Source organism: Narcine bancroftii, chromosome 4 (genome assembly GCF_036971445.1).
Source record: "Narcine bancroftii isolate sNarBan1 chromosome 4, sNarBan1.hap1, whole genome shotgun sequence".
NCBI classification, from domain to species: Eukaryota; Metazoa; Chordata; class Chondrichthyes; order Torpediniformes; family Narcinidae; genus Narcine; species Narcine bancroftii.
In genome coordinates, this window is record NC_091472.1 from 318,310,493 (window position 1) to 318,336,318 (window position 25,826).

A 25,826-nucleotide genomic window follows, 5' to 3' on the forward strand; every position below is an offset into this window, starting at 1 on the left:
ATGGCAGGGAAAGAAGCCTGTCCAGGGTCCATCCACCCATCCCGAAGGTCAGAAACACCCACCAACCCCATCTCTCCCATCTCGGGTGTTGGATCCACCCACCCTCCCTATAACAAGGGTCAGTGTGTGTGGGACCCGTCCTCCCTCAGTGAGGGTCAGTGTGTGGAACCCGTCCCCTAGTGAGAGTCAGTGTGTGGAACCCGTCCTCCAATGAGGGCCAGTGTCTGGGACCCGTCCTCCAGTGAGGGTCAGTGTGTGTGTGGGACCTTCCTCCCTCCCTCAGTGAGGGTCAGTGTGTGGGAACCGTCCCCCCAGTAAGGGTCAATGTGTATGGAATTCCCCAGTGAGGGTCAATGTGTATGGGAACCATTCCCCAGTGAAGGTCAATGTGTATGGGAACTGTTCCCCAGTGAGGGTCAATGTGTATGGGAACCGTTCCCCAGTGAGGGTCAGTGTGAGGGGTTTGGGGTATGGGTGGGGCGAGATGGTGGATTCCTGACCTTGCATGGTACCCCCGGATGTTTGCTTGCAGGACCACAGCTGCTCGGGTCCTCTCTGCCATTCGACACCTCTCCAGCTGCTGTTCCAGGGCTTCCTTTAGGAATACCTGGAAGAAAGGGTGCAGACTGTAACTTCCATCTGTGTGGGGGTGGGGGACCATTCCAACTGTTTGTGGGGATGAGATGGGGACGGGTAGGAGGAGGGAAAGGGAGGAGAGCATAGATAGTTACAATCACTGCATGTATAGGACGGGCTGAAGAGTCTGTGTCTGTCCAGTCTGACTCTATGGCCCTGAGCTCCATCCCTCACTCCCATCCTGGTCACGATATGAGCAGTTTGTCACAGGGGACCATTCGTGCCATCAACCACCTGCCCCTTCCCTTGTTCTTTTCTGTAGCCTGGGGAATAATTTCCCATCCAGAGCCAAATTCAAATCCCCCCAAACTCTCAATGTTCCCCCGTCCCTGCAGGCCACACCTAAAGCCTCAAGCCCAATCTGCACTTTCTCTATCCTCTCATTCCTGTGGTCACCAGGACCCTGGTCCCCATCATGTCGGATGTTCACCCCACTGAGTTGAAACTTCCTCCTGCTCCTTTCCTTTGGGGATATCACCTTCCAGTAAGACCTGCCTGGCCTGGGTGGTCTCGGGACGGGGGCTGTCCCTATCGGACCAGAGAGCGCAGGATCCTGCAGGTCAGGCCCCCGGGCCTGGGAGCCCAGGTTTTCAGACCCTCCTGGGGTGGGGGTCCCAGGGTCAGGGACCATCTGGAGCACTCTGACCATTCACAGTTGTCCTCTGGAGTTCAGACCCTCCCAGAAACAGATTTCTTGGAGCGACCTCCAAGAGCCAGACACTTCAAGGACAGACCCCCAACCCCAGGACAAACACCCCCCAAAGACAGACCACACCCCTTGGGACAGATCCCCCCCACTTGGGACAGACCACCCCCAGAGACTCAGCCCCCCTGGGATAGACCACCCTGGAACAGACTACCCAACAACCCCATCCCAACCCCTACCAGGTCTCATCCCGCCAGGTCAGACCCTGGGACTCAGACCACCCTTGGACAGATCACCCCAGCCCCCCCACCAGAACTCAGACCCGATGGGACAGGCCCTCCCGAGACAAACCCCCCCTCCCCCCCACTTGAATGGACCTCCCCCCAATAATCTGAGGGGACTTACCCAGCAGGAAGGGCTAATTATAGAGCACTGACGGTGTAGGGATTACTTAAAGTGGCACATGAGTGGGAAGGAAAAGGTTGAGAACCACTGGGAGGAGGCCATTCACCCCTCTGGCCCTGCTGGCACCTTAACTCGGATTTCCTCCGGCCACACTCACCTTGGTCTTGCCCAAGCGCCAGAGAGAGTCACAGCCATTGCATTGAGCCAGCAGCACCTGGCACCGAGACTTCCAGTCTTCCGGAACCTTCTGACTCTTCAGCAGCATCTTGTACCTGGGGGAAAAGTTCCGATCAGCTTGCTGCCAACGTCAATAACGTCAACGGGGCAGTGTGGTTGGTGTAGCGGTTAGCACAATGGTGTTGCAGCGCCAGCGATCGGGACCAGGGTTCGAATCCCACGCTGTCTGTAAGGAGTTTGTACGCTCTCCCCGTGTCTGCGTGGGTTTTCCCCGGGGGCTCTGGTTTCCTCCAAAGCGTACTGGGGATATAGGTTAAATGGGTGTGTTTGGGAGGCACGGGCTCGTGGGCCGAAATGGCCTGTTACCGTGCTTTATGTCAAAATTAAAATGTCCAGAACATAGCAGCCGCTGGATTAGCACCCTATCCAACTCCCTCCCTCCACTACTCGCCCCCAGTGAGGACAGGCACTACAGTTACTGACCCCAGCCACTCTGATGACATCGCCCAATCCTACCCCCTCCACTGTAAAGGCAGTGAGTGCAGGGACACCATGTCACCCACTATCCTGACATAGACATTCAACACCATTGGAGCCGGTTTCAAATCAATCCCTCTGGTAGTGAAGGCCAACATCACATTCGAACACGGAACATTCCAGTACAGTGCAGGCCCTTTGGCCTATGATAATGTGCCAACCCATTTAAACCTACTCCATAACAGTCTAATCCCTCCTTCCCTACCCTGTAACCCTCTATTTTTCTTCCATCCATGTGCCTGTCTCAGAGTTTCCTAAATGCCCCTAATGTTCCAGCCTTTACCCCCATCTCCAGCAAGGCGTTCCAGGCCTAACCCCACAAGTCTATGTGTGAAATACTCACCCCTGATGTCTCCCCTACACTTCCCTCCCTTCACATTAAACAGAAGCCCTTGGGCACTTGCTATGGTCACCCTGGAGCTGACTGTTCACCCTATCTAAGGCCCTCATAACGTCGCACAGTAAAACCCCTGTTATCCAGAATTCAAGCAACTAGAAAAATGGAAGTAAATATATAAATAGAATAAATGAAGGAGAATAAATAAAAATTTCAATAAAAGTTTAAAATTGCAGAAGTAAATGTTCTCTGAAGTAACATATAAACCACTGGTGAAGATGGGAGGAAATATTCAGGCGGTGGAGGGAGGGCCTTGGTCAGGCTTTGCTCGTAGCAGCTGTTTGAATGAAATTGTGTGAAACAATGATGGCGTCGCCCAGGATGAAGATCTGGCTGATTCCGCTCGTCGTTAGGGTGACTCTCTTAAAGTGTCTCCTTATCCCTGCTTCGTAGAGTTGCCCCAGTCAGAGGCTTTATCTGTACATTTGCTGGGGTTAATTATGATGGTGGTGTAGTTAGTGCCACACTGTCACAGTGCCAGCTACCAGGGTTCAAACTTAAATTTAAATTTTGTAAGTTACAGGAATTACCTGATTAAAGTTGACCTCACATAACTCAGACTTCACATAATTCAGGACTACAATACTGTTTTTTTTTCCAATTACTTTACCTTGTGCACTGTCTTTTAAACTGTTTATTCTTAATTTTTAATTTAAAAAAATTTGGACGTACAGCACGGTAACAGGTCTTTTCGGCCCACGAGTCCATGCCGCCCAATTACACCCCATTATCCTGAAGGGTGGGAGAAAACTGGAGCCCCCGGGGAAAACCCACACAGATACAGGGGAGCATACAAACTCCTTATAGATATCGTGGGATTTGAAACCTGGTTTCAATCGCTGGCGCTATAACATTGTACTAACCGCTATGCAGGTGTATTAGTTAGGCATTGTAAGAGTGAGCCTCAAGCAATCGGAAAACTTGCTTATCCGGCATCTACCAATCCCCGTAGGTGCTGGATATCCAGGATTTTACAGTAGCCCTTTATTAAGTCATCGCTCATCCTTCAAAGCTCCAAAGAGAAAACCCCTAGCTCTGTTAACCATGTGATCCATCTAAGACACATTATCCAATCCAGGCAACATCCTGATAAATCTCGCTGCAACTTCTTGAAAGCATCTACACTTTTCCTTTAGTGAGGAGTCCAGAGCTGAACACTCTGTGTGGTCTAACTAGAGTTTTGCAGAGCTGCAACATCTTCCAACTAACAAAGGCAAACATACCGTACACCCTCTCAATATGGGCAGCAACCTTGGGGGATCCTTGGACCTCATCCCCAAGAACTTTCAGTTCCTCCACACTATTAACTCTGCATCCTGTCTACATCCTGTTATAACCTACAATAAACTTCTACATTATACAAAACACTTCCAACAGGTGTCCCAGAGCAGAAACTCCACTGACCTCCAGGTAGAATATGCTTCATCTATGACCAGGCAAGCTAATACCGAATCCAAGCCAAAACGCAGAAACGCTGGAGGAACCCAACAGTGTCCGTAAGAGGTAAAGATATCTAACCAACATTTCAGGTCTGAGCCCTTCGTCAAGGTGAGACACGGAGAACTTCTTCGGGGTAGCCAACTCTCAAAGAGATATCACAGTGGAGCTCAGGCCCAAAACGTCGGTAATATATCTTTACCTCTTATGGACAATGTGACCAGCTAAGTTCCTCCAGCAATTTTTTGTTTTTTTGCTACAATCCCAGTGTCTGAAGATTTTCGTGTTTCTCTCCAGAACCAAGTAAGCAGCCAAAGTACGCGACTTTCTGAAAAAGCATATCATGGGGAACTTTGTCAAAAGCCTTACTAAAATCCATATACACTACATCCACTGCCTAACTTTCATGATTTTCTCCTCAAAAAACTAAATTAGCCTCGTGAGGCATGACCTTCCCCTCACAAAGCCATGCTGATTATCCTTGAGATTATGCACCTCTAAATGCCTTTAAATTCTGTCTTTAAGAATCCTCTCCAAATGTTTTCCCACTACTGACGCAAGATTCGTAGGCTATAATTCCCAGGCTTCTCCCTAGTACCATTTTTAAACAAAGGGGAAGACATTTGCCATTCTCCAAACCTCTGGTATCTCTCTCTGGCCAGGGAGGATGAAGGATCATTCCCAACATCCCAGTAATCCTTGCTTCCAGTAATGACCTTGGCTATATCCCATCCAGACCTGAGACTCATCTATCTGAATGTTTTTAAGATCCAGCACTTCCTTTTACTTAACCGTGACATGTTCCAGTACATTAGCCTGTCCTACACTGACCTCACAACCTCAAAGGTCCCTCACCCTGGGGAATGCTGATATATTCATTTTGACCCTCCTTTATCTCCCCTCCATTCAGGCACATTCCACTCCCCCAAGCCCATCCCTCATTGGTCTTACCCTCACTCTCAGCATTCTCTTGTTCTTCACGTACGCGTAGAACATCTTTGCCAAGGACTTCTTGGGCTCCCTTCTCACTCTCCAAAGTCTTTGTCCTTTCCTGGCTCCCACATAATTCTCATGAGCCCTTCCTGGTTTTGCTTCCTAAACCTTTTGTGTGATTCCTTCTTCCTCTTAACTAACTCTCCCACTTCTCTTGACAACCGTGGCCCCTTTGCCCTACCATCTTTCTAGTGTTTAAAATTTTTTGTTTCATGTTTTTTTCAATGTTATTTCTAGCATGGTAGAAGATGATTCCAGCCATTAAAACCAGTGCCACCCAATTTCATCTGAATTAACCTACAACCCTGTACATTTTGGAGGATGGGAGGAATTCAGAGGAATGGAAGGAACCCAGAGAAAACGTACAAACTCCTTGCAAAGAACACCAGATTCGAAACCGGTTTACAGTGCTGCAATAGTGTCATGCTAGCCACCCTTCCGTGTCTCAATGGGACAGACCTGTCCAGAACCCCCACAAGTGGTCCTGAAACATCCTCCACATTCCGGCTAGGAATTCCCAGAGAAATCTGTTTCCAACTTACTCTCCTTGTTCCTGCCTCAACCCTTCGTAATTAGCCCTTCTCCCATGTGCCCAGTTTGACTGTTTTTATCCTTTTCCATGATTATGCTAAACCCCAGGGAGTTGTGGTCACTATCCCCAAAATGCTCCCCCGCCGAGAGGTCCACCCCCTGACCAGGTTCATTCCCCACAACCAGGTCCAGTACGGCCTCTTGCAGTAAGGAAGTGCCAGTTAACATGTAGCAAGTTATGTCTCCATAACAACCCTATTATTTTTGCACCTTTATAAAATCTGCCTACTTATCTGTTCCTGATGTCCCAGTGACGATTTAGGGCCTATACAGAATCACTGCCTTCCATCTACACTAACTCAGTAGACAGTTTTGGTCTCCTTACTTGAGGAAGGATGTACTGACTGTGGAAACGATGCAGAGGAGGTTTACAAGATTGATTCTGGAGAGGACGGATTAGCCTATGAGGAGAGATTGAGTGGCCTGGGACTATACTCGCTGGAATTTAGAAGAATGAGAGAGAATCTTGTAGAAACGTAAAAGTTAGGAAAGTGATAGACCAGATGCCCAAGATGGTAGTGCCTGTGTGGTGTAGTGTACCACGAAGGGCACCAAAAATGAGGGCACATACCCTACCCACTCACCCCTGTTGAGAAGAAACACAGGAGATAGCCTTATGGCAAAGGTGTCCACAGCAGCAGACAAGTGAAGGACCCACACTGGCTGCTGGAGACTGGCGCATGGGAACCAGGTATCAGAGCCAGGATTCGAGAGGACGCTGAGGGCAAGGAGGGCTCCCAAAGTGCCTCGGGTGCTGAAGGCTTCATGATCGTGTCGAAGGTTCGGATCTGGAGCTCGGGCAGCTGATGGATTGAACAGGGGTCTGTGTGGCTGCAGGAGAACTGGAGGGGAACCATGGAGACTCGGTATCTCTGAAGGGAGATATTGCCTTTCTTTCTCCTATGGTTAGGAGCAACGGGAAATGCTCACGGCAACTCTTTGTTTGGCTTACAGCATACAGAAGTTGAAATATATCGTGGGTATTACATTTATATGTATGATTACATGACCATAAAAGGAGCCTTGGACCTTGAGATAGAGACGGAAAAGATTTTTCCCACTGGTAGGTGAGGTGAGAGCTCGGAGGCATAGCTTCAAGAATTGGGTGCTGGGGAGGAACTGGTTTTCCCAGAGAGGAGTGAATCTGTGGAGGCTTTAAATATATTTAAAACTGGGATAGATTTTTGTACATTCGGGTAATTTAGGGTTATGGGGAAAATGCGTGTTGATGGATCTGGGTCCACAGCCAGATTAACCGTGATTGTATTGAATGCAGAGTAGGCTCAACGAACCAGATGGCCGATCCCTGCTCCTATTCCTTACCTTCATCTAGAGGGAGCTACTTAAATGTTCCTGAGCTCAGAGATGGGAAAACTGAGAAGTCTTGGAATCATACCTCAGGTAAAACTCTGGGAATGGGCGACGGATCGGGAATCCTGCTCGCCGGATCTTCACTGTTTCCAGCATTCCGGAGTAGCACAGCTGATTCTGAACCACTCCCTTGTCAAACCTCAATGCTACCTGTAAGGAAAGTGGTGAACAGTCAACCTGCCCTAGAATTGGTGCTGCAGCACAAGGGTCCTTCAGCCCATCGATCAGACCACCTAGTACCCACCGATGATGGATGTGGGATCCTACATTATCCCACATTCGCCCACAATTCCCAGTGGCCAATTAACTTACTGGCGGACACGTCGTTGGGGTATGGTCGGGAAACGGAGCACCCGGGGAAACTAACACGGCCTCAGGGAGAACATGCAAACTCCACACAAACAGTTCTGGAGGTTGTAATTGAACTGCCAGCTGAAGTGATGAACGCAGACTCAATTTTAATATTTAAGAAGAATTTGGATAGGAGGGGGAAACGGTTCTCCCGTCACCTGCCTTCAACCAATCGGTGACACCATCACTGCGGGTAATTCCCTACGTTCCGTACTGGACTGGGCCGCAGTTAACTCTCCCCCTGCCTCCTCCGTTCCCACGACACCCCAACACCAGGCACTCCATCCTCATAACCAGAGCTCTCCAGCCCAGGCAACATCCTCATAAATCCTTTCCACCCCCTCCCCGTACCCATCACTCTGTCCTGTGGAGCCCAGGACTGTCCCCAGTCCCTTTCTGGGACCTCTCTGGTGTTTAAACAGTTCCAGCACAGCCTCCCTGCTCTTGTACCCTGACCCTTGACAATGAAGTGCCTCGCCTGCCTCTCACCCCACCCCCCCTCCCCACCCTTACTGCTTTAGCTCCTGCCAGCTCGACTCACCTCAACCCCATTGCCCCACAGCCCCGCCCAACTCCCACCCCCTCAGCCCTTTTCCCTCACCCTCCTGCCCCACCCCCTGGCCTTGCTCCATCCCCCTCACCCCACCCCCCTTCACCACCTCCTGTCCCACCCCCTCCACGTTTCTTGCATGTGGTTCTCTATCGTAATTCCACAGGAGTCCCGTGAAAAGTCTCATCGCAGCCTGGTCTGGGAACTAGAGTGCCCAGCAATGCAGATGTTAACAGACACGGCCAGGTCCATCACAGGCTCCAACCCACTGCAGACGTCTACGTGACGCGCTGCCTCCAGAAGGCAGCCAATGTCATAAGGGACCCCATCACCCTGGTCACAGCCTCTTCTTACTGCTCCCTTCGGGAAGCCTGAAGACCAGCTCCTCGAGGTTCAAGATAGATTAATCCAACATCAATCAGGGTCTGAAACCTCCCCTAGTTACACTGATCAGGGACGGCTCCCACACCACAACAGGACTGTCTGCCCTAGTGTGTCACTTTCCTTCACAAGAATCATTGTGAATATGTATTGTCCATCCCTTGTAATTCATGTGTCTTTTAATTTAATTCAATAACCATATAACAATTACAGCACGAGAACAAACCCTTCTAGTCCTTTTCCCTCCTCGTCCCTACAACTTGCACCCAGTCCATAACCCTCCACACCCCTCTCGTCCATAAACTCATCCAACTTTTCCTTAAATATTAAAATCGAGCCCGCATCAACTACTTTGGCTAGAAGCTCATTCCACACTCCCAGCACCCTCTGAGTGAAGAAATTCCCCTCACGTTTCCCCTAATTTTTCCCTTTCAAGCTCAATCCATGTCCTCTTGTTTGAAACTCCCCCACTCTCAATGGAAAAAGCCAGTCCACATTGACTCTATCTGTCCCCCTCAGAATTTTAAATACCTTTATGAAATCACCCCTCAACCTTCTGCACTCCAGGGAATAAAGTCCCAGCCTGCTCAATCGTTCCCTGTAACTCAAACCCTGAAACCCCGGCAACATTCTCGTAAACCTCCTCTGCACTCTCTCTATATTGTTTAATCCTTCCTGTAATTCGACTCCCAAAACGGGACACAATATTCCAAATCTGGCCTCACCAATGCCTTATACAACTTCAACATAGCATCACAACTCCTGTGTTCTATACAGATTTATGAAGCCAACATACTAAATACCTTCCTCACCACCCTCTCCACGTGATTCAACTTTCAGAGAATTATGTACCATGACTCCTAAATCCCTTTGTTCCACTGCACTCAATTCTCTACCATTTAATGTGTATGACCTATTTTGATTAGTCCGACCAAAATGTAGCACCTCACATTGATCAGAATTAAACTCCATCTGCCATCTTTCAGCCCACTCTTCCAACCAGCCTATATCCCAGTGGAAGCTTTGAAAACCCTCCTCGCCGTCATAGTTGACCATCATAGCCTTTCTTCACAAGTACCTGTTCAACTGCAGCGAGCAGGAATTCCAGGTTTCTGTATTCTGTGTATGACAATAAACCCATCAATATCATTGCCACTTTTCTGGAACATTTGGATAACTCCATTTATGGGTTGGGGGTGAAGGGGACTGGGCCTGATATTCGGCCCAGACGAGTGGGTTGTGGGCTCGTTTCCTGCTGTAAGATGACGACTCTATTTCCAGTTTAGCACTCAGTCCTTTGATATTTTCCTGCAGCCTTCAATTTCCCCATTGTCCCCCTGCAGCCCCACCGTCCCTCCAGCAGCCTCCCTGGACCCCCATGGCCCCACCGTTCACCCCCGGGCCCATTACCCCATCCCCCCCCCACCCCAGCCAGGCCAGGTTTCTCACCTTATCCATGTTAGGTTTGATGCATCGGATGAAGAAGGGGTTGCATGAGCTGAGTGTGGACATCAGAGAATGCAGAGAGTCCTGGTGGAACCAAGCACACAGTAGTTAATCCTTCACCCCTGACTTCCAGACAGGCTTGGAACACATGGGACACAGGATGGAGCTTTGTACAGCTGGAGAGTCGCTGGGGTATAGGGTTAGGTTCAGGGCGCAAGGGTCAGGGGGCAGAGAGGAGAGGTCAGTAGAATGAGGCTGGATGTTGTCATTGGAGCTAAAGCAGTAACCTCACTAAGGCCAACTCAGGTGGAAAGTTTAAAGGTGAGTGGTCTCTGTCACAGAGAACTAGAACATCGCAAATGTCACCCCACTATTCAAGAAGGTAGTGGGGGGGGGGGTGTAAGGCAGCAGAAAGGAAATGATCGGCTGGTGAGCTTGATGCCAGTGCTGGGGAAGATGTTGGAGTGGACTGTCAAGGATGATGTTACAGAGAATTTGGTGGCACATGACAGGATCGGCCAAAGCAGCATAGTTTCCTGCAGGGAAAATCCTGCCTGACAAACCAGTCAGAATTCTTTGAGGAAGTGACCAGCCAGCTGGATAAGGGAGATGCTGTGTTTCTGTGCTACTTGGGAGGCTTCTTAAAGATGCAAGATTCAAATTACAGAAGAGACTTTACTTACTAATGCCTTCCACCATCTCAGGAGACTGTTCACACACGCACACGCACACGCACACGCACACATTCGTATGCACAACAGTGGTGCACTACAGTTACTACAGTGAGAAGGGTGTATTCTTATGCAGTTACAAAATAGTTCACATTATCTTGATTATATAACATCCCTCCTTCTCAAGATTAAGAAAATTTAGTGTTTTTTTCATTTTCTTTCCAGTGCAACTGAAGTAACTGAACTTCTACACTCGTTTATTTACACAACTATTTGTAAATCGTACTTATCGATATCGCTCTGGCAGCAGTAGGTTCCTTCGCCATCTTGTGGATTTGGCTGCGACCGTTGGGCTCCGTGTTGCTGGTCCACATGGAGGTGATGTCGCTTGTTGTGCTTCACCTGACCACTGCTGTGTTGATGTTTCGGGATTAGTGGTTGTGGTCTCCTCACTTGATATTGGTGTTAAAGCTTTCTGCTTCATCGCATCTTGTGTTGGCCGGATGGGAACTCTGTTCCTCCTCAGCTGATTGGCAGAGTCTGTCTCGACAAACTATGATCTGGGTGTCTCAGCTTCTCTGATGAGCTTTGCTGGGGTCCATGTTTTCAACATCAGCTCTGGAATATGTTCATGCTGCCCTCTGAAGAGTTCTGGCAAAGTTTGTTCATGTTTGTTATAATGTTGGTGTCCTTCTTCTTGTGTGTCAGCCAGTCTTCTTCTGGTTTCCTCCTGGTCTCTGGAGGGTGTATTTTACTTGGCAGAGTTGTTTATATATGTCCTGCCGTTTAGAAGTTCTGCCGGGGACTTCATGTCAGCCCTTAAAGGTGTTGACAGTAATGATAGAAGAGCGAGGTCTGGGTCTTCTTTGGTTTCGCGACACTTACCTAGTGTGCATTTCACAGTTTGCACTTTCAATTAACCCATGACCTTTGGGGTAGTATGGGAATGATGTAGTGATAGCAATTCCATACTCTGTAGCCAGCTTTCTGAATTCTTGTGACGTGAACTGTGTTCCATTGTCGCATATTACTTGCTGAGGTATTCCTTGTTCAGCAAGGAGTGCTCTCAGTTCTGAGGTGATAGCTGACGCTCTCAGGTCTTTCACCCTTTTGACGAATGGAAACTTAGAGTAGTGACAGGCTACTATTAAAGACCACTCTTGACTCTCGGTGAACAAGTCTGCTCCCACTGCTTGCCATGGCCTGGCAGGTACTTCTGTGGAAATATTTCCCTATTTTTGTTGTGTGATTCTGTTGATCCTTTTGGATACCTTCATCTAGATCTCATAATTGAGAGAGATCAACTCCTGGCAGCTATTCAGACCCCAGAATTGCTGGTCCGTCTGCATCTACCACGTAGAACATACAGGGGATATTCTTTCCCTTACGGCAGCCACTGATCTTTGCTCTCCCTCGCTGCTGGATCATGGATTCACCATAGGCCATTCATGTGACATTTGCCATTTCCAATGCACCATCTTTTGGATGCCCTTTTATTATGTTCTCTGGGAAGATCTGGTGGTAGAGTCTAAGTGGAAGAACGTTGCTTTGTGATCCAGTATCCAGCTTCACCTTTAGGTTAAATATCACAGGCTTGTTCTGGATTGGCCTCTGTATTTCGATCCTTGTTTGCAACTCGGATCCAAAAAAAAACTTTTTTAATCTCACCCAACATCTCGTGAAGGTGTCTGGATTCCATCTCCAGTATCTGGGTGTCGAAGTCCTCATTGTTATTTCCTTTTATGTGGTGGATCTTCTTCTTGTCTTTTTTCTTCAATGGTATTACTGTTTCCTTCATACCAGACTTCCACGTCTTCACCCAGTGGTTTACTTTACTACAAGCTCTACATTCAGAACCGTATGCAGGGTATTTGTTTCGGTCACAAAGGGATGTTGCCTGCCATACTTCCTGCAGGACCCGGGGGGGTTTGCCCTTTTTTTTATTGTGTTCTTTATAGCAACAACCCTTCCTTCTCTTTGCTGTGAGTGGGTCTGCATAGATAGGGATTTCATTTGTGTCCTCGTGGCTTCAAAGGCTCTGGCTGTGTCAATGTCTTCAGCCAGCTTCAAGCTATCCTTCCCTATGAGAGACTTTTGCACTTTGGGATGGGCACTCCCCCATTTTAGTTGATCAACTAATCTTTCCTCTATATCCTTAAATGCACATTTTGAAGCAACAATTTTTAGTCTAGTGAGGAAGTTATTAACAGATTCATCAGTCTCTTGCACTAAGCCTTGAAATTTATAGCGTTTAATTCTATGATTAATCCTGGGTTCAAGGTGAGGAGCTAACTTTGCAAATATCTGCTCTGGATCATTTTTCTCCATCTCTGTAGGCTCCCAGCTATTAAATAAGTCAAGGCCTCGCTCTCCTGTCCAGAGAAGTATATAACTGACCTTCTCCTCTGCTGTTGAATGCTAAATTGCACTTCTATATAACCATATAACCATATACTGCACAGAACAGGCCAGTTTGGCCCTACTAGTCCATGCCGGAACAAAACCCCACCCTCCTAGTCCCACTGTTCAGCACCTGGCCCGTACCCCTCCAATCCTCTCCCCTCCATGTAATTATCCAGTCTTGCCTTAAATGTAAATAACGTCCTTGCTTCAACCACCTCTGCCAGAAGCTTATTCCACATCCCAACCAGCCTTTGCGTGAAGAAATTTCCCCTCATGTTCCCCTTATAATTTTCCCCCTTCAATCTCAAACCATGGCCTCTGGTTTGAATATCCCCCACTCTTAATTGAAAAAGCCTATCCACGTTGACTCTCTCTGTCCCTTTTAAAATCTTGAACACCTCCATCAAATCCCCCCTCAATCTTCTACACTCCAGAGAAAAAAGCCCTAGTCTGCACAACCTTTCCCTGTACCTCAGACCCTGAAATCCTGTCAACATTCTCGTGAACCTTCTCTGCACTCTCTCTATTTTGTTTATATCTTTCCTATAATTTGGTGACCAAAACTGTACACAGTACTCCAAATTTGGCCTCACCAATGCCTTGTACAATTTTATCATAACCTCCCTACTCTTGAATTCAATACTCCGATTTATGAAGGCCAACATTCCAAATGCCTTCTTCACCACACCATCTACCTGAGTATCAGCCTTGAGGGTACTATTTACCATAACTCCTAAATCCCTTTGTTGCTCTGCACTCCTCAATTGTCTACCATTCAATGAATATGACCTATTTAGATTTGCCTTTCCAAAATGCAACACTTCACACTTATCCGTATTAAATTCCATCAGCCATTTCTCAGCCCACTCTAGCTTTCCTATATCTCTTTTTAAGCTACGGTAATCTTCCACAATACCACCAATCTTTGTATCATCTGCAAACTTGCTTATCCAATTCTCCACCCCTTCTTCCAGATCGTTAATATATATAACAAACAATAGTGGATCCAGGACCGATCCCTGAGGAACTCCGCTAGTCACCGGCCTCCAATTGGACAAACAATTTTCTACCACTACTCTCTGACACCTTCCATCCAACCACTGCTGAATCCATTTCACTACCTCCTTATTTATACCTAATGCCTCCACCTTTTTTCCTAACCTGCTGTGGGGAACTTTGTCAAAAGCTTTACTAAAGTCGAAATAGACAACATCCACAGCCTTCCCTTTATCAATCTTTTTTGTAACCCCCTTTTAAAATGATTCTTTTAAAATGATTCTTTTAAAATGATTCTTTTAAAATGATTCAACAATGTCTTCAGCCTCCCCGTCCATCACTGTGTGAACGGCTGTCGCTCCAGCCATTTTTTAGCAATTTTTAAAATCTTCATATTTCAGTGGCTTACAATCAATTGTACGGCTTTATTCTTGTTCTCTTATACTGCTGCCACCAGGTTATGTCTCTGTGTTACTTGGGAGGCTTCTTAAATAACTTAGAGATGCAAGATTCAGATAACAGAAGAGACTTTACTTACTGATGCCTTCAGTAACAGTCTCAGGACACTGTTCATGCACTCTTATATACATCCGCCCCACAGTGGTGCACTACAGTTACTACAGTGAGAAGGGTGTATTCTTACACAGTTACAAAATAGTTCACATTATCCTGACTACATAAAACAGTGGATGGTGTGTATTTGGATTTTCAGATGGCCTTTGACAAGGTACCACACACGAGGCTGCTGACAAGATAAAAAGTCTAACAGGAAACGTCCAAGTGTGGGTAGAGCATTGGCTGATTGGCAGGAAGAGTTGGAAATCAGGTTGGCTGCCAGTTGCTGGTGGTGTCCACAGGGGGTCGGGATTGGAATCACTTCTTTTAATGCTGCATATTAATGATTTGGATTATGGAATGAACAACTTTGTGGCCAAGTTTGCAGATGATACGACGGTAGGTGGTGGGGCAGGTAGTGACGAGGAAACACGGAGGCTGCAGAAGGACTTAAACAGATGAGGCGAACGGGCAGGGAAGTGGCAAATGAACTCTGTGCATAAAACTGAACGGTTATGCACTTGAGAGGAAAATATAAACCAGCAGACTGTTTTCTAAATTAGGAGAAAATTGAAAATCCCCAGATGCAAAGGGACCTTGGAATCCTCGTGCAGGAGCCTGACGATAAACTTGCAGTTTGAGTCGGTGGTGAAGAAGGCAAATACAATGCTGGCGATCATTTCAGGGATGTGGTGTTGAGGTTTATAAGGCCCTGGTGAGTCCTCACGTGGAGATTGTAAGCAGTTTTAACTCCTCATTTAAGAAAGGATGTGCTGATGTTGGAGAGGGTTCAGAGGAGGTTCACAAGGATAATTCTGGGAATGGAAGGGTTATCATACAAGGATCAAGTAAAACACAAAAGTCTGCACACACCATTGGAGAAGCTCAGCAGGTCAAACAGTGTCCTTTATGTAGCAAAGGGAAAAATACAAAACTGACGTTTCAGGCTTGAGCCCTTCGTTAAGGAACATGAGGAACATTTGACAGCTCCTAGTGTGGACTCGTTGGAATTTGGGAGAATGAGGGGGGGGGGGGGGGATCTCATTGAAACATTTCGACTGCTGAAAGGTGTGGACTGAGAAGATGTAGAGAGGTTGTTTCTCAAGGTGGAAGAGTCTAGGACAAGGGGGCGCAACTTTCAGGATTGAAGGTTTAAACTAGTTTGGCAGGGGAGTGGGGAACAGAGTGTGAGAGCAGTGTCAAGGGAGAATGGCCACCTAGATAGGAATAAAAACGATAACAAAGGTAGGATGAAGATTAGGGTAAAAGGTAGAAAAGAGAATATAGGTGAGGTCATTCTCTGAAATGCATACATTTTAATGCAAGAAGCATAGTGAACAAAGTAGATGAGCTTAGAGCATGGACAGATACTTGGGGTCATGATATTGTGGCAATTAGTGAGACCTGGCTACAGGAAGGGCAGGACTGGCAACTTAATGTTCCAGGATACATTTGTTTTAGATGTGATAGAGCAGGCGGTTAAAAAAAAGGGGAGGAGTTGCTCTGTTTGTTAACCATATAAACCATATAACCACTTACAGCACAGAACAGGCCAGTTCGGCCCTACTAGTCCATGCCGTAGCAAATCCCCACCCTCCTAGTCCCACTGACCAGCACCCGGTCCATATCCCTCCAGTCCTCTCCTATCCATGTAACTATCTAGTCTTTCCTTAAATGTAACCAATGATCCCGCCTCGACCACGTCTGCCGGAAGCTCATTCCACATCCCCACCACCCTCTGCATAAAGAAATTTCCCCTCATGTTCCCCTTATAATTTTCCCCCTTCAATCTTAAACCATGCCCTCTAGTTTGAATCTCCCCCACTCTTAATTGAAAAAGCCTATCCACGTTTACTGTCTGTCCCTTTTAAAATCTTAAACACCTCTATCAAGTCCCCTCTCAATCTTCTACGCTCCAAAGAAAAAAGCCCGAATCTGCACAACCTTTCCCTGTAACTCAGACCCTGAAATCCTGTCAACATTCTCGTGAACCTTCTCTGCACTCTCTCTATTTTGTTTATAAGGAAGACATTACTGCCGTGAGGTGGCAGGATGGTCTGGAGGGATCGTCCAGTGAGGCTGATTGGGTGGAATTGAGGGGTGAAGGAGGCATGAGGGTGCTAATAGGGGTGTATTACAGATCGCCAAATGGGCCAAGAAAATTAGAGGAACAAATTTGTAGGGAGATACCGTGTATGTGTGAGAATCATAAGGTAGTGATCATGGGAGATTTTAACTTCCCTCACATTGATTGGGATACCCATACAGTTAGAGGGCTGGATGGGCTAGAGTTCATTAAATGTGTTCAAGATTGTTTTCTAAATCAATTAGTAGAAGAACCGACTCGGGACGGTGTAATACTGGATCTCCTGTTAGGGAATGAGCTAGGTCAGGTATTGGACATTAATGTTGGAGATCCAATTGGGTCTAGTGATCATAACTCTGTTAGTTTTAGGGTAGTTTTAGGGAAGAGCAAGGAGGGGCCTAAAGTTGATGTTCTGGATTGGAGAAGAGCAAATTTCGAAGGAATGAGAAGGGATTTGGGGAGTATTGAGTGGGACAGGATATTTTCAGGTAAGGATGTAAATGAAAAATGGAAGATATTCAAAAAAGAAATTTTGAGGGAACAGAGTACATATGTCCCAGTGAGAATCAAAGGAAAGGATGGAAGTCATAGGGAGGCTTGGTTTTCGAGGAATATTGGAAATTTGGTTAGGAGAAAAAGGGAGGTGTACAAGAGGTATAAAGAATAGAGAGCTGAGAATTTGAAGGAGGACGACAAGGAGTGTAGAAGGAATCTTAAGAAAGAAATTAGAAAGGCCAAAAAAAGGTACGAAGAGGCTTTGGCAGACAGAGTAAAAATAAATCCAAAGGGTTTCTATAAGTACAATAAAAGTAAAAGATTAGTGAGGGATAAATTTGGACCCCTTGTAGATAGTGAGGGTAGGCTGAGTGAGAAGTCAGAGGAAATGGGGGAAATTTTGAATGATTTCTTTGCCTCGGTATTCACTAGGGAAAAAAATATTGAACCAGTTGAAGTAAAGAAAATTAGTGGGGAGGTCATGAAGCACATAAGGATAACTGAGGAGGTGGGAGGAGTCACGTGATGGAGTAGTGGCCGGACGGTGAACTCCAGCCCTCTCCAGAAAAGTCGGGAAAAACAAGAAAAAACACAAAGGCACAGAAATAAAAGTTACAGAAAAGTGAGTATAAAGGTGGAAAGAAGATGGCGACAAAAAAAGAAAAGTCGAAAGCAACGGTAAGAAGAGAGGAAGAGAAGACAAAGGAGGAAAAAGGTGAAGGCCTTACCTGTCCGAAGAGGCCCGCAGCTGAGAGAGAAACCCGCTCCCTCAGGTCGGTAAATAATGGACTACAAAAATGGCTCGCAGAGCCGAGTAAAAGTGCGCAACCGCGCATGCGCGAAATTTCGCGCATGCGCGATGCGAATGGAAAAAAACACACCGACGGGAGGGGGGACCAGCTGGGGAGTCGATCTCCACAGCCGGCAACGACAGCTGCAGAACACCTGCAGCAAGAAGAGACCACAGAAGACAACAGAAACAAGAAAGAAGAGGAGGAAAGGGCAACAAAGAAACAACAGATGGCCAACCCAGAGGAAGAAGAAGAGGAAGAGTATGGTGAAATAGAAGAAGAAAAGAGAGGCAAGGTAAAGGATATACTTGCTCTTTTTAGAGGATACATGGAATCATTTAAAGAATGGCAAACACAGGAATTTAAGGATTTAAGAAAAAGAATAAACAACACAGAAGAGAAAATAAATAAAATGGAGATGACCTTAACAGAAATGGGAAAGAAAATGGACAAGATGGAAGAGCGGGCAGTAGCAGCAGAAATGGAGGTAGAAGACTTAAAAAAGAAATTGGAGGAATCTAATAAAAAAACTAAAGAGACACAAGAACTACTAGCTCAAAAAATAGATACAATGGAAAACCATAACAGAAGAAATAACATAAAGATAGTGGGCCTTAAGGAAGATGAAGAAGGCAAGAATATGAGGGAGTTTATAAAAGAGTGGATCCCTAAGACCCTAGGATGTCCAGAACTACAGCAAGAAATGGAAATAGAAAGGGCACATAGAGTATTGGCCTCTAAACCACAACCACAACAAAAACCAAGATCTATTGTAGTAAAATTCCTAAGATATACTACAAGAGAAAAGGTACTGGAGAAGACAATGGAAAAAGTAAGAGAGGGCAACAAACCACTGGAGTATAAAGGGCAAAAAATCTTCATTTATCCAGATATAAGTTTTGAACTCCTAAAGAAGAGAAAAGAGTTCAATACAGCAAAGGCGATTTTATGGAAGAAAGGGTATAAATTTATACTAAAGCATCCAGCGGTATTGAAAATATTTATTCCAGGACAACAAAACAGACTATTCTCGGATCCAGAAGAAGCACGAAAATTTGCAGAACAATTACAAAAATAGGCTGAGGGAGGAAGACGGGTAATGAGAGTTAAGATGATCACAATTGATATGTATGTGGGTAAAGACAAAAATAGACTGAGGGATGAAGACAGGTAATGAGAGTAAAAATGATCACGATTGATATGTATGCGGGTAAAGAGGTATAAGAGTGAATAGAGACAAGGAGCATACGTGAATGTATCTGTACTTAGAGGAAAATATAGATAGTATAGACAAGAATTAATAAGGGAAGGTAATGGAATAGAGAGAATAAGGAGGGAATTAAAAGAGTGACCTTTGTGACATATGAAAAGTGAAATCTTTTCTGGGGGAGGCGGGGTGGGGGGAAATAGCGGTCACTGCAAAATCAGTTGACGCTTGCGAGTGGATTCGCAAATCCAAATGGAGAGGGGAGATGTGGTTGTCCGACAAGGGATAAAGGACAACTCAGGAGGTGAATGGGAGATTGGGAATAAATAAGATAGAAATAGGAGAATAAGGAAAATGTTGGATGTTGTAGGAATGTTGTCTTATAAAGAGTTGAAAATAAGAAAACAGAAATGGAAAAGGAGGAAAGGTAATGATGGAAAAACGGAAAGAGAAGATAAACAAAATATAAAAGGGCTACGCTGAACTATATGTCTTTAAATATTAATGGAATACATAACCAAATTAAAAGGAATAAACTACCAAATTTAAATGAATAAATGTATTCCATTAGAAAAAATAACATATTGGTTAAGAAATAATATTGAAATATTCGAACAAGTATAGGAGCCTTACATTAAATACAATAGCGAAAACCTACCGGGGACAAACATTACCTAAGTTGATGGAAGGAGAAGGAAAGAAAAGAATGGACTCAGTAGAATTTCTGGTGTAATTTTGTTGAATGACAACATTGTCTGACTGGATTAATGCAACCTAGATTGTATACCTAAAATGGATGAGAGGGGGGGTGGGGGGGTGGTTTGGGAGGAAAGGGGGGGGGGAGAAAAAGTCACTGTATATGTGTGAAAAAGAAATTGTGTATATCATGGCTAATGTGATTTATGGTGTGAAAAATAAAAAAAATTTAAAAAAAAAAAAAAAAGGATAACTGAGGAGGTAGTGATGGCTGTGTTAAAAAAGATAAAGGTGGATAAATCTCCAGGACCGGACAAAATATTCCCAAGGACACTCAGGGAGGCTTGTGGACAGATAGTCGGGCCATTAACAGAGATATTTAGGATGTCACTGGCCACGGGGGGTAGTGCCAAAGGATTGGAGGGTGACGCATGTGGTTCCGCTGTTTAAGAAGGGGTCCAAATGTAAACCTGGGAATTATAGGCCCGTGAGTCTGACGTCTGTGGTGGGCAAGTTGATGGAAAGTGTTCTGAGGGATGGTATTTACACATATTTGGAGGTACAGGGATTGATAGGGAGTAATCAGCATGGTTTTGTCAGGGGTAGATCATGCTTGACAAACCTGATTGAGTTTTTCAAGTGGGTTACAAAAAAGGTTGATGAAGGGAAGGCTGTGGATGTTGTCTATTTAGACTTTAGCCAGAGGAGGAATTTGTGAAGGCCAGGTCATTGGGGGTATTTAAGGCAGAGATTGATCAATTCTTGATTAACCAGGACATCAAAGGTTATGGGGAGAAGGCTTGGCAGTGGGGGTGAGAAGGAAAGTGGCTCAGCTCATGATTGAATGGTGAGGCAGACTCAATGGGCTGAATGGCCTATATCTGCTCTCATGTCTTATGGCCTTATGTCTGATCATCACATCATCATGGGAGGAGATGGGAGATCAATCAGGACGGTGAGGTGCACGAGGAGAATGACTCCCCACCTACCCGGAACTGCGAGCTGACAGTGGGCTTCCTCCTCTGTGTGCCCACCTTCAGGGTGTCCTCTCCATTGTTCCAGCAGTAAACACGCTCAAATATATCGTAGATAAAATCCAGCCTGAACCACATCAACCACAACGTGAGGAGTGGACAATAGATCAGATTTGGAAGAACAATTCACCTTCGTTTGCAGAACGTGTTTCAAGATACCGTGAGGCGAGAGGGGAGAGGTGCACGCGGGGGAAGCACGCGGGGAGAGGTGCGCGGGGAGAGGTGCGCGGGGGGAGGCGCGCGGGGGGAGGTGCGCGTGGGGGAGGCGCGCGGGGGAGGCGCGCGGGGGCAAGGCGCGCGGGGAGGGAGGCTCGCGGGGGAGGCACGCAGGGGGAGCTGCGTGGGGGGGAGGCGCACGGGGGAGGCGCCCGCAGGGAGGCGCATGCGGGGAGGCGCACGTGGACCGTACAGATATAGTAACACAAACGGATGGAGGAGGAAAGACAGATCAAGCACCAGCTGCAGGGAGTTGGAGGCAGGGTTGGGTGAAGAGGCACAGAGAAGCAAACCGCAGACACCGTTGGGAATGCAAAGCAGACAGAAACAAAGGTACAGACTCAAACGGGAAGGTGCATCTGGGAACTGAACGCAGATAGGGGGAGAGAAAGAAACTTAGATGCAGAATCCATACAGAGGTGCAATGGACGAGGACGGGACAGGCGGAGGGGACAGATGGGGAGGACGTGGGGAATGGGGAGGGACAGATGGGGAGGTGAGGATGGGGAGGGGGTGGGGATGGGGGGGAAGAGGACAGACAGTGGGGATAGATTGGGAGGAGGTGAGGATGGGGAGGGGGTGGAGATGGGACAGACGGTGGGGATACCAAAGAGTGTAGACTGATCTGACCTGCTGTCCTTTAGAAGATTCAGAATATCATCTCTAAACGTGTCTCTGTTTCTCTCCAAAAATCCATGTACATCATACATGACCTGGAACAGAGAGCAGAGTGGGGATGTGTGGGGAGGGATGGGGTGGGGTGGGGTGTGATGAGATGCAATGGTTCGGTCAGGTCTCGGGATCCAGGCATCCATGCAGAATGTCATGTCACAACCTCATCTGGTACTCACCTCCCCAGCGTAATGCCTGATCCCAAACTGACAGTCGCTTACACGTGGCTTCACGTAGAACAAGTTACTCTGAAGAACACACAGAAATGCTGTTAAAGCTCACAAAGCAAAACAAAAAGAGCAAGGTAGCAGGAAACAGTTTAGAGGCTGCAGAAAACAATCAAAGGACATGAAGACAGAAAGGATACGGACAAAACTCAGGCAAATGGTTGTCGCCTAGAATACCAGATGGGCTGAAGAGCCTGTTCCATGCTGTTATGAGAAAAAAGGATGAGAAAAAAAAGGGTGCAAGAGAAGAGGGAGAGAGAGTGAGGGGAGGGATAGAGGGAGAGGGAGAAGGGAAGGAGCGAGGTGGGGAGGAAGGAGGTGGTGGAAGAGGAAGGGTGTGAGGGCGACTAAGGGCATTGTAAATATATAAAGAGTTTGTTCTTTGGATATGGGAAACACTAGTGTCTGTCATTTCTCTCTGGGTCTAACGAGGTGGAAGCTGGCATTCCACACAACGTGCACACCACAAACATTCGGCACATTTACAATATTTTGGCGAAGAGGTGACAATGTCAGTCAGAATGGAACAGCTGCCAGCTGTCCTCAAGCAGTAGTAGAAAAAATTTGAATAAAAACAAGCAAGACTAATTGACCAGCTACAAGAGAAAATATCCGGTGGGACTCCAGCCGTTGTAGAATGTGAGCCTGAAGTTAATTCCAATTCGGCAGATGCTTTAATGAGCTCTAACATTGAGTTCCCATTTGACCCAGAGTCAAGCTGGTTTAAAAAGTATGAAGATTTATTTGCGTCGACTTTGCTAAGTTCAATGATGCATGAAAAGTGAGGCTGTTGTTGCAGAAGTTAGGCACTCCAGAACACGAGTGCTACACAAACTTCATCTGCCAAAACTTCCTCATGAGCTGTTCAACATTCGGTATCAATGCTTCAAAGTGACTAAGAAAAATAGCGAAGATTTTGTGACATACGTGGGGAAGGTGAATTGACACTGTGAGTGTTTTAAACTCCCTTCACTGACTGAAGACCAGTTTAGTTTAAGGGTCTAGTCTTTGTAGCGGGAATGCAGTTGCACCAAGATTACGACCTCAGTACGCATTTGTTAGTGAAGATTGAGCAGAAGTCAGATACGACTCTTCAAAGATTAACAGCCGAATGCCAATGTTTTTAATTAATCTGAAACACGACAGAAAAATGGTGGAAGTGGCAACACCTGTCTTCGAACGGTTGTGTCCAGACAGTCAAGTCAGCAAACCCTGATGGACAAAAGTGTGGCCTGCCCAGCCAAACTGCCCAGCGCCTGCTGGACCTGCAATGAGTGGGATTACGCTCGTGACTGCCCATACAGATGGCAGTGCTACAGTAAATGCAAGCGTAGGGGACATAAAGCAGATGGAAAACACCTGATAAATTAGCTTTACCTTCAAAAGTGAAACCTATCAAAGCGATTTTCAAGGTGTCCAACGGCAAATGCAGGAAATATGTGAAAGTGCACATTAACAGCATCCCAGTGAGGTTTCATATTGATACAGGGTCTAATATCAAAGAAAATGTGGAAACGGGTCAGCCAGAGGTGATTCCAACCAAAATCCCAGCACGGAACACTTCTGGGGGGTCCTGGAGTTAATAGGTTCAGTTGAATGTTCCGCAAGCTTAAACGATGTAGAAGGAAATAGATCATGTTATCTGGTAAAAATGTCCTATCTGGGCCTCAACCAGATCGAAAGGTTGAACCTACTGGACCATCCACTTAATAATATTTGTCTACAGTTGGAAGTGGTACATACCCCAACAGCGGCAAATACCCCATAGGAGTTGCTGGTTCAGTTAAAGCAACACCACGCAATGGTATTTCCCGAAGGCCTCAGATGGTGCTCTCAAACAAAGGGCATGTCTGTCTTCTGCCAAATGTGAAACTGACATTCAAGTCAAAATGACCTGTCCTATACGCAGCCCTGCAAGAAGTGGAGCAGGAATTGGAACGGCTGCAACGTGGAGTAATTGAACAGGTCGACTACTCACCTATAGTCGACTACTCACCTATGGGCTGCACCTATCGTGGTGGTGGAGAAACCAAATGGCTCCATACGTCTGTGGGCTGTTTCCCAGCTGGTCTGAATGCAGCCTTGGACACCCATCAATGCCCATGGCCATTGACTGATGACCTTTTTGTGAAGTTGAATGGGGGAAAATGCTTTGTGAAGATCGACTTAGCAGAGGGTTATCTACAGGTGGAGGCTGATGACAAATCTAAGGAATCACTAAATATCAACATACACCGTGGACTGTTCAGATATACACATCTACCATTCGGAGTGAAGGCCGCTCCGGCGATCGTCCAACAGATCAGAGACACAGTGCTGAATGGTGCTCCGGGAGTTGCAGGGCACCTAGATGACATCTTGGTCATGGGAGCACACGTTCGAGAATTGTTTGATTGTCTTGATTGCGTTTTGTCCCTCATCAAAGACTATGGTTTTTGAGAGTGTCCAGAAAAATGCATTTTTCATGAAATCAGTGAAAAATCTGGGTTTCCTCATTGACGAACATGGACAGTGGGCAGATCCACAAATCACTGACGCTATCCGGCCCATGCCTGCACCCACAGATGTGACCACGCTACGTTCATTCCTGGGTCTTCTCAGTCACTACAGTTCATTCCTGCCGGAGATGCATAAACTCCGTGACCCACTCAACAAGCCCCTTACTAAGGGTAGCAAATGGAAATGGGCATCAAAATGTCAAGAGTTGTTCAATCACGTTAAGTTGATGCTAAATTCAAACCTTATTTTGACGCCCTACGATCCAAACTGGGAGATTGTTATAGCTTCAGCTGCATCAGAGTCAGGGGTGGGTACAGTCATTTCACACATATTCCTAGCTTAGAATCAAAAGGCCATGGCACACGCAGCACGCTCTCTAACCACTGCAAAGCGTAACTATGGACACATTGAAAAGGAAGCTCTAGCAAATGTTTTTGCAGTGAAGAAATTCCATAAAATGCTCTATGGACAGCAATTCACTCTTCTGCTAGATCACAAGCTGCTTTTAGCAGTATTTGGTTCAAAGAAAGGATTCAAATTCACACGGCAAACTGTCTGCAAAGATGAGCAACCACGCTGCTTGGGTATGACTTCAAAATTAAATACCTGGGACCAAGTATCGGACAAGCTGATGCATCGTCACAATTCATTAGTGAACAGGAAACAGCCGGAATATATTCTCATCACGGAACTCTCTGTAGAGACAGAGGTCAAATAGGTATTCAAAGATGTTATTAACTCACTGCCAGTTACAGCAGAAAGAGTCAGACAAGCAATGAGCAAAGATGACATTCTTCAAGAGATAATGCGTTACCATCATTCAGGGTGGCCAAAAACATGCCCGCAAATGGAAATTCAGCCATTTTTCGAAAGACAAGAATCAGTAACAATCTCTAATAGCTTCTTTAGTTTGGAGAAAGGATTCTGATTCCCAAAACTCTGCAATTCACAATCTTCAAACAGATTCACAGGGGACATCCTGGAACCAATCGAGGGAAAGCACTTGCACGAAGCTATGTTCATTGGCCTCTGATAGACGACCAGATTGCACAACTGACACCGTCATGTATCCGATGTGCCTTGTAAAGACGAATCTACATTCCTGGCCTCAACCAAGCGGGCCATGAAATTGTCTACAATTTGTCTATGCAGGTCCAATTAATGGGGTGTACTACCAAATCACAGTGGATGCATACTCCAAATGGCCTGAGATCATCGAAGTGGCCCGACCAACTGCATCAGCTATAATCATGGAACTCAAGTTCATGTTCAATCACTTTGGTTCTCCTGTAACATTAGTTTCAGTCAATGGGACACAATTCACAGCAGCTGGCTTCGATTTTCTTTTGCAAGCAATATG

The 25,826-nt window shown here is 46.3% G+C and overlaps 1 protein-coding gene across 2 annotated transcripts in view; it reads right to left on the reverse strand.

Annotated features, from left to right (window-relative positions):
• Window positions 1-25,826, reverse strand: part of LOC138762319 (unconventional myosin-X-like) — a 107,795-nt gene that overhangs the window by 50,626 nt on the left and 31,343 nt on the right. For both annotated transcript variants that reach the window (XM_069936074.1, XM_069936075.1), the window contains 7 exons: window positions 21,920-21,988; window positions 21,699-21,781; window positions 20,808-20,919; window positions 9,922-10,002; window positions 7,216-7,340; window positions 1,845-1,959; window positions 501-607 (listed from right to left, as the gene is read on the reverse strand). In XM_069936074.1, coding sequence (XP_069792175.1) covers window positions 501-607; window positions 1,845-1,959; window positions 7,216-7,340; window positions 9,922-10,002; window positions 20,808-20,919; window positions 21,699-21,781; window positions 21,920-21,988 — 692 coding nt within the window. The remainder of the gene's footprint in view (window positions 1-500; window positions 608-1,844; window positions 1,960-7,215; window positions 7,341-9,921; window positions 10,003-20,807; window positions 20,920-21,698; window positions 21,782-21,919; window positions 21,989-25,826) is intronic.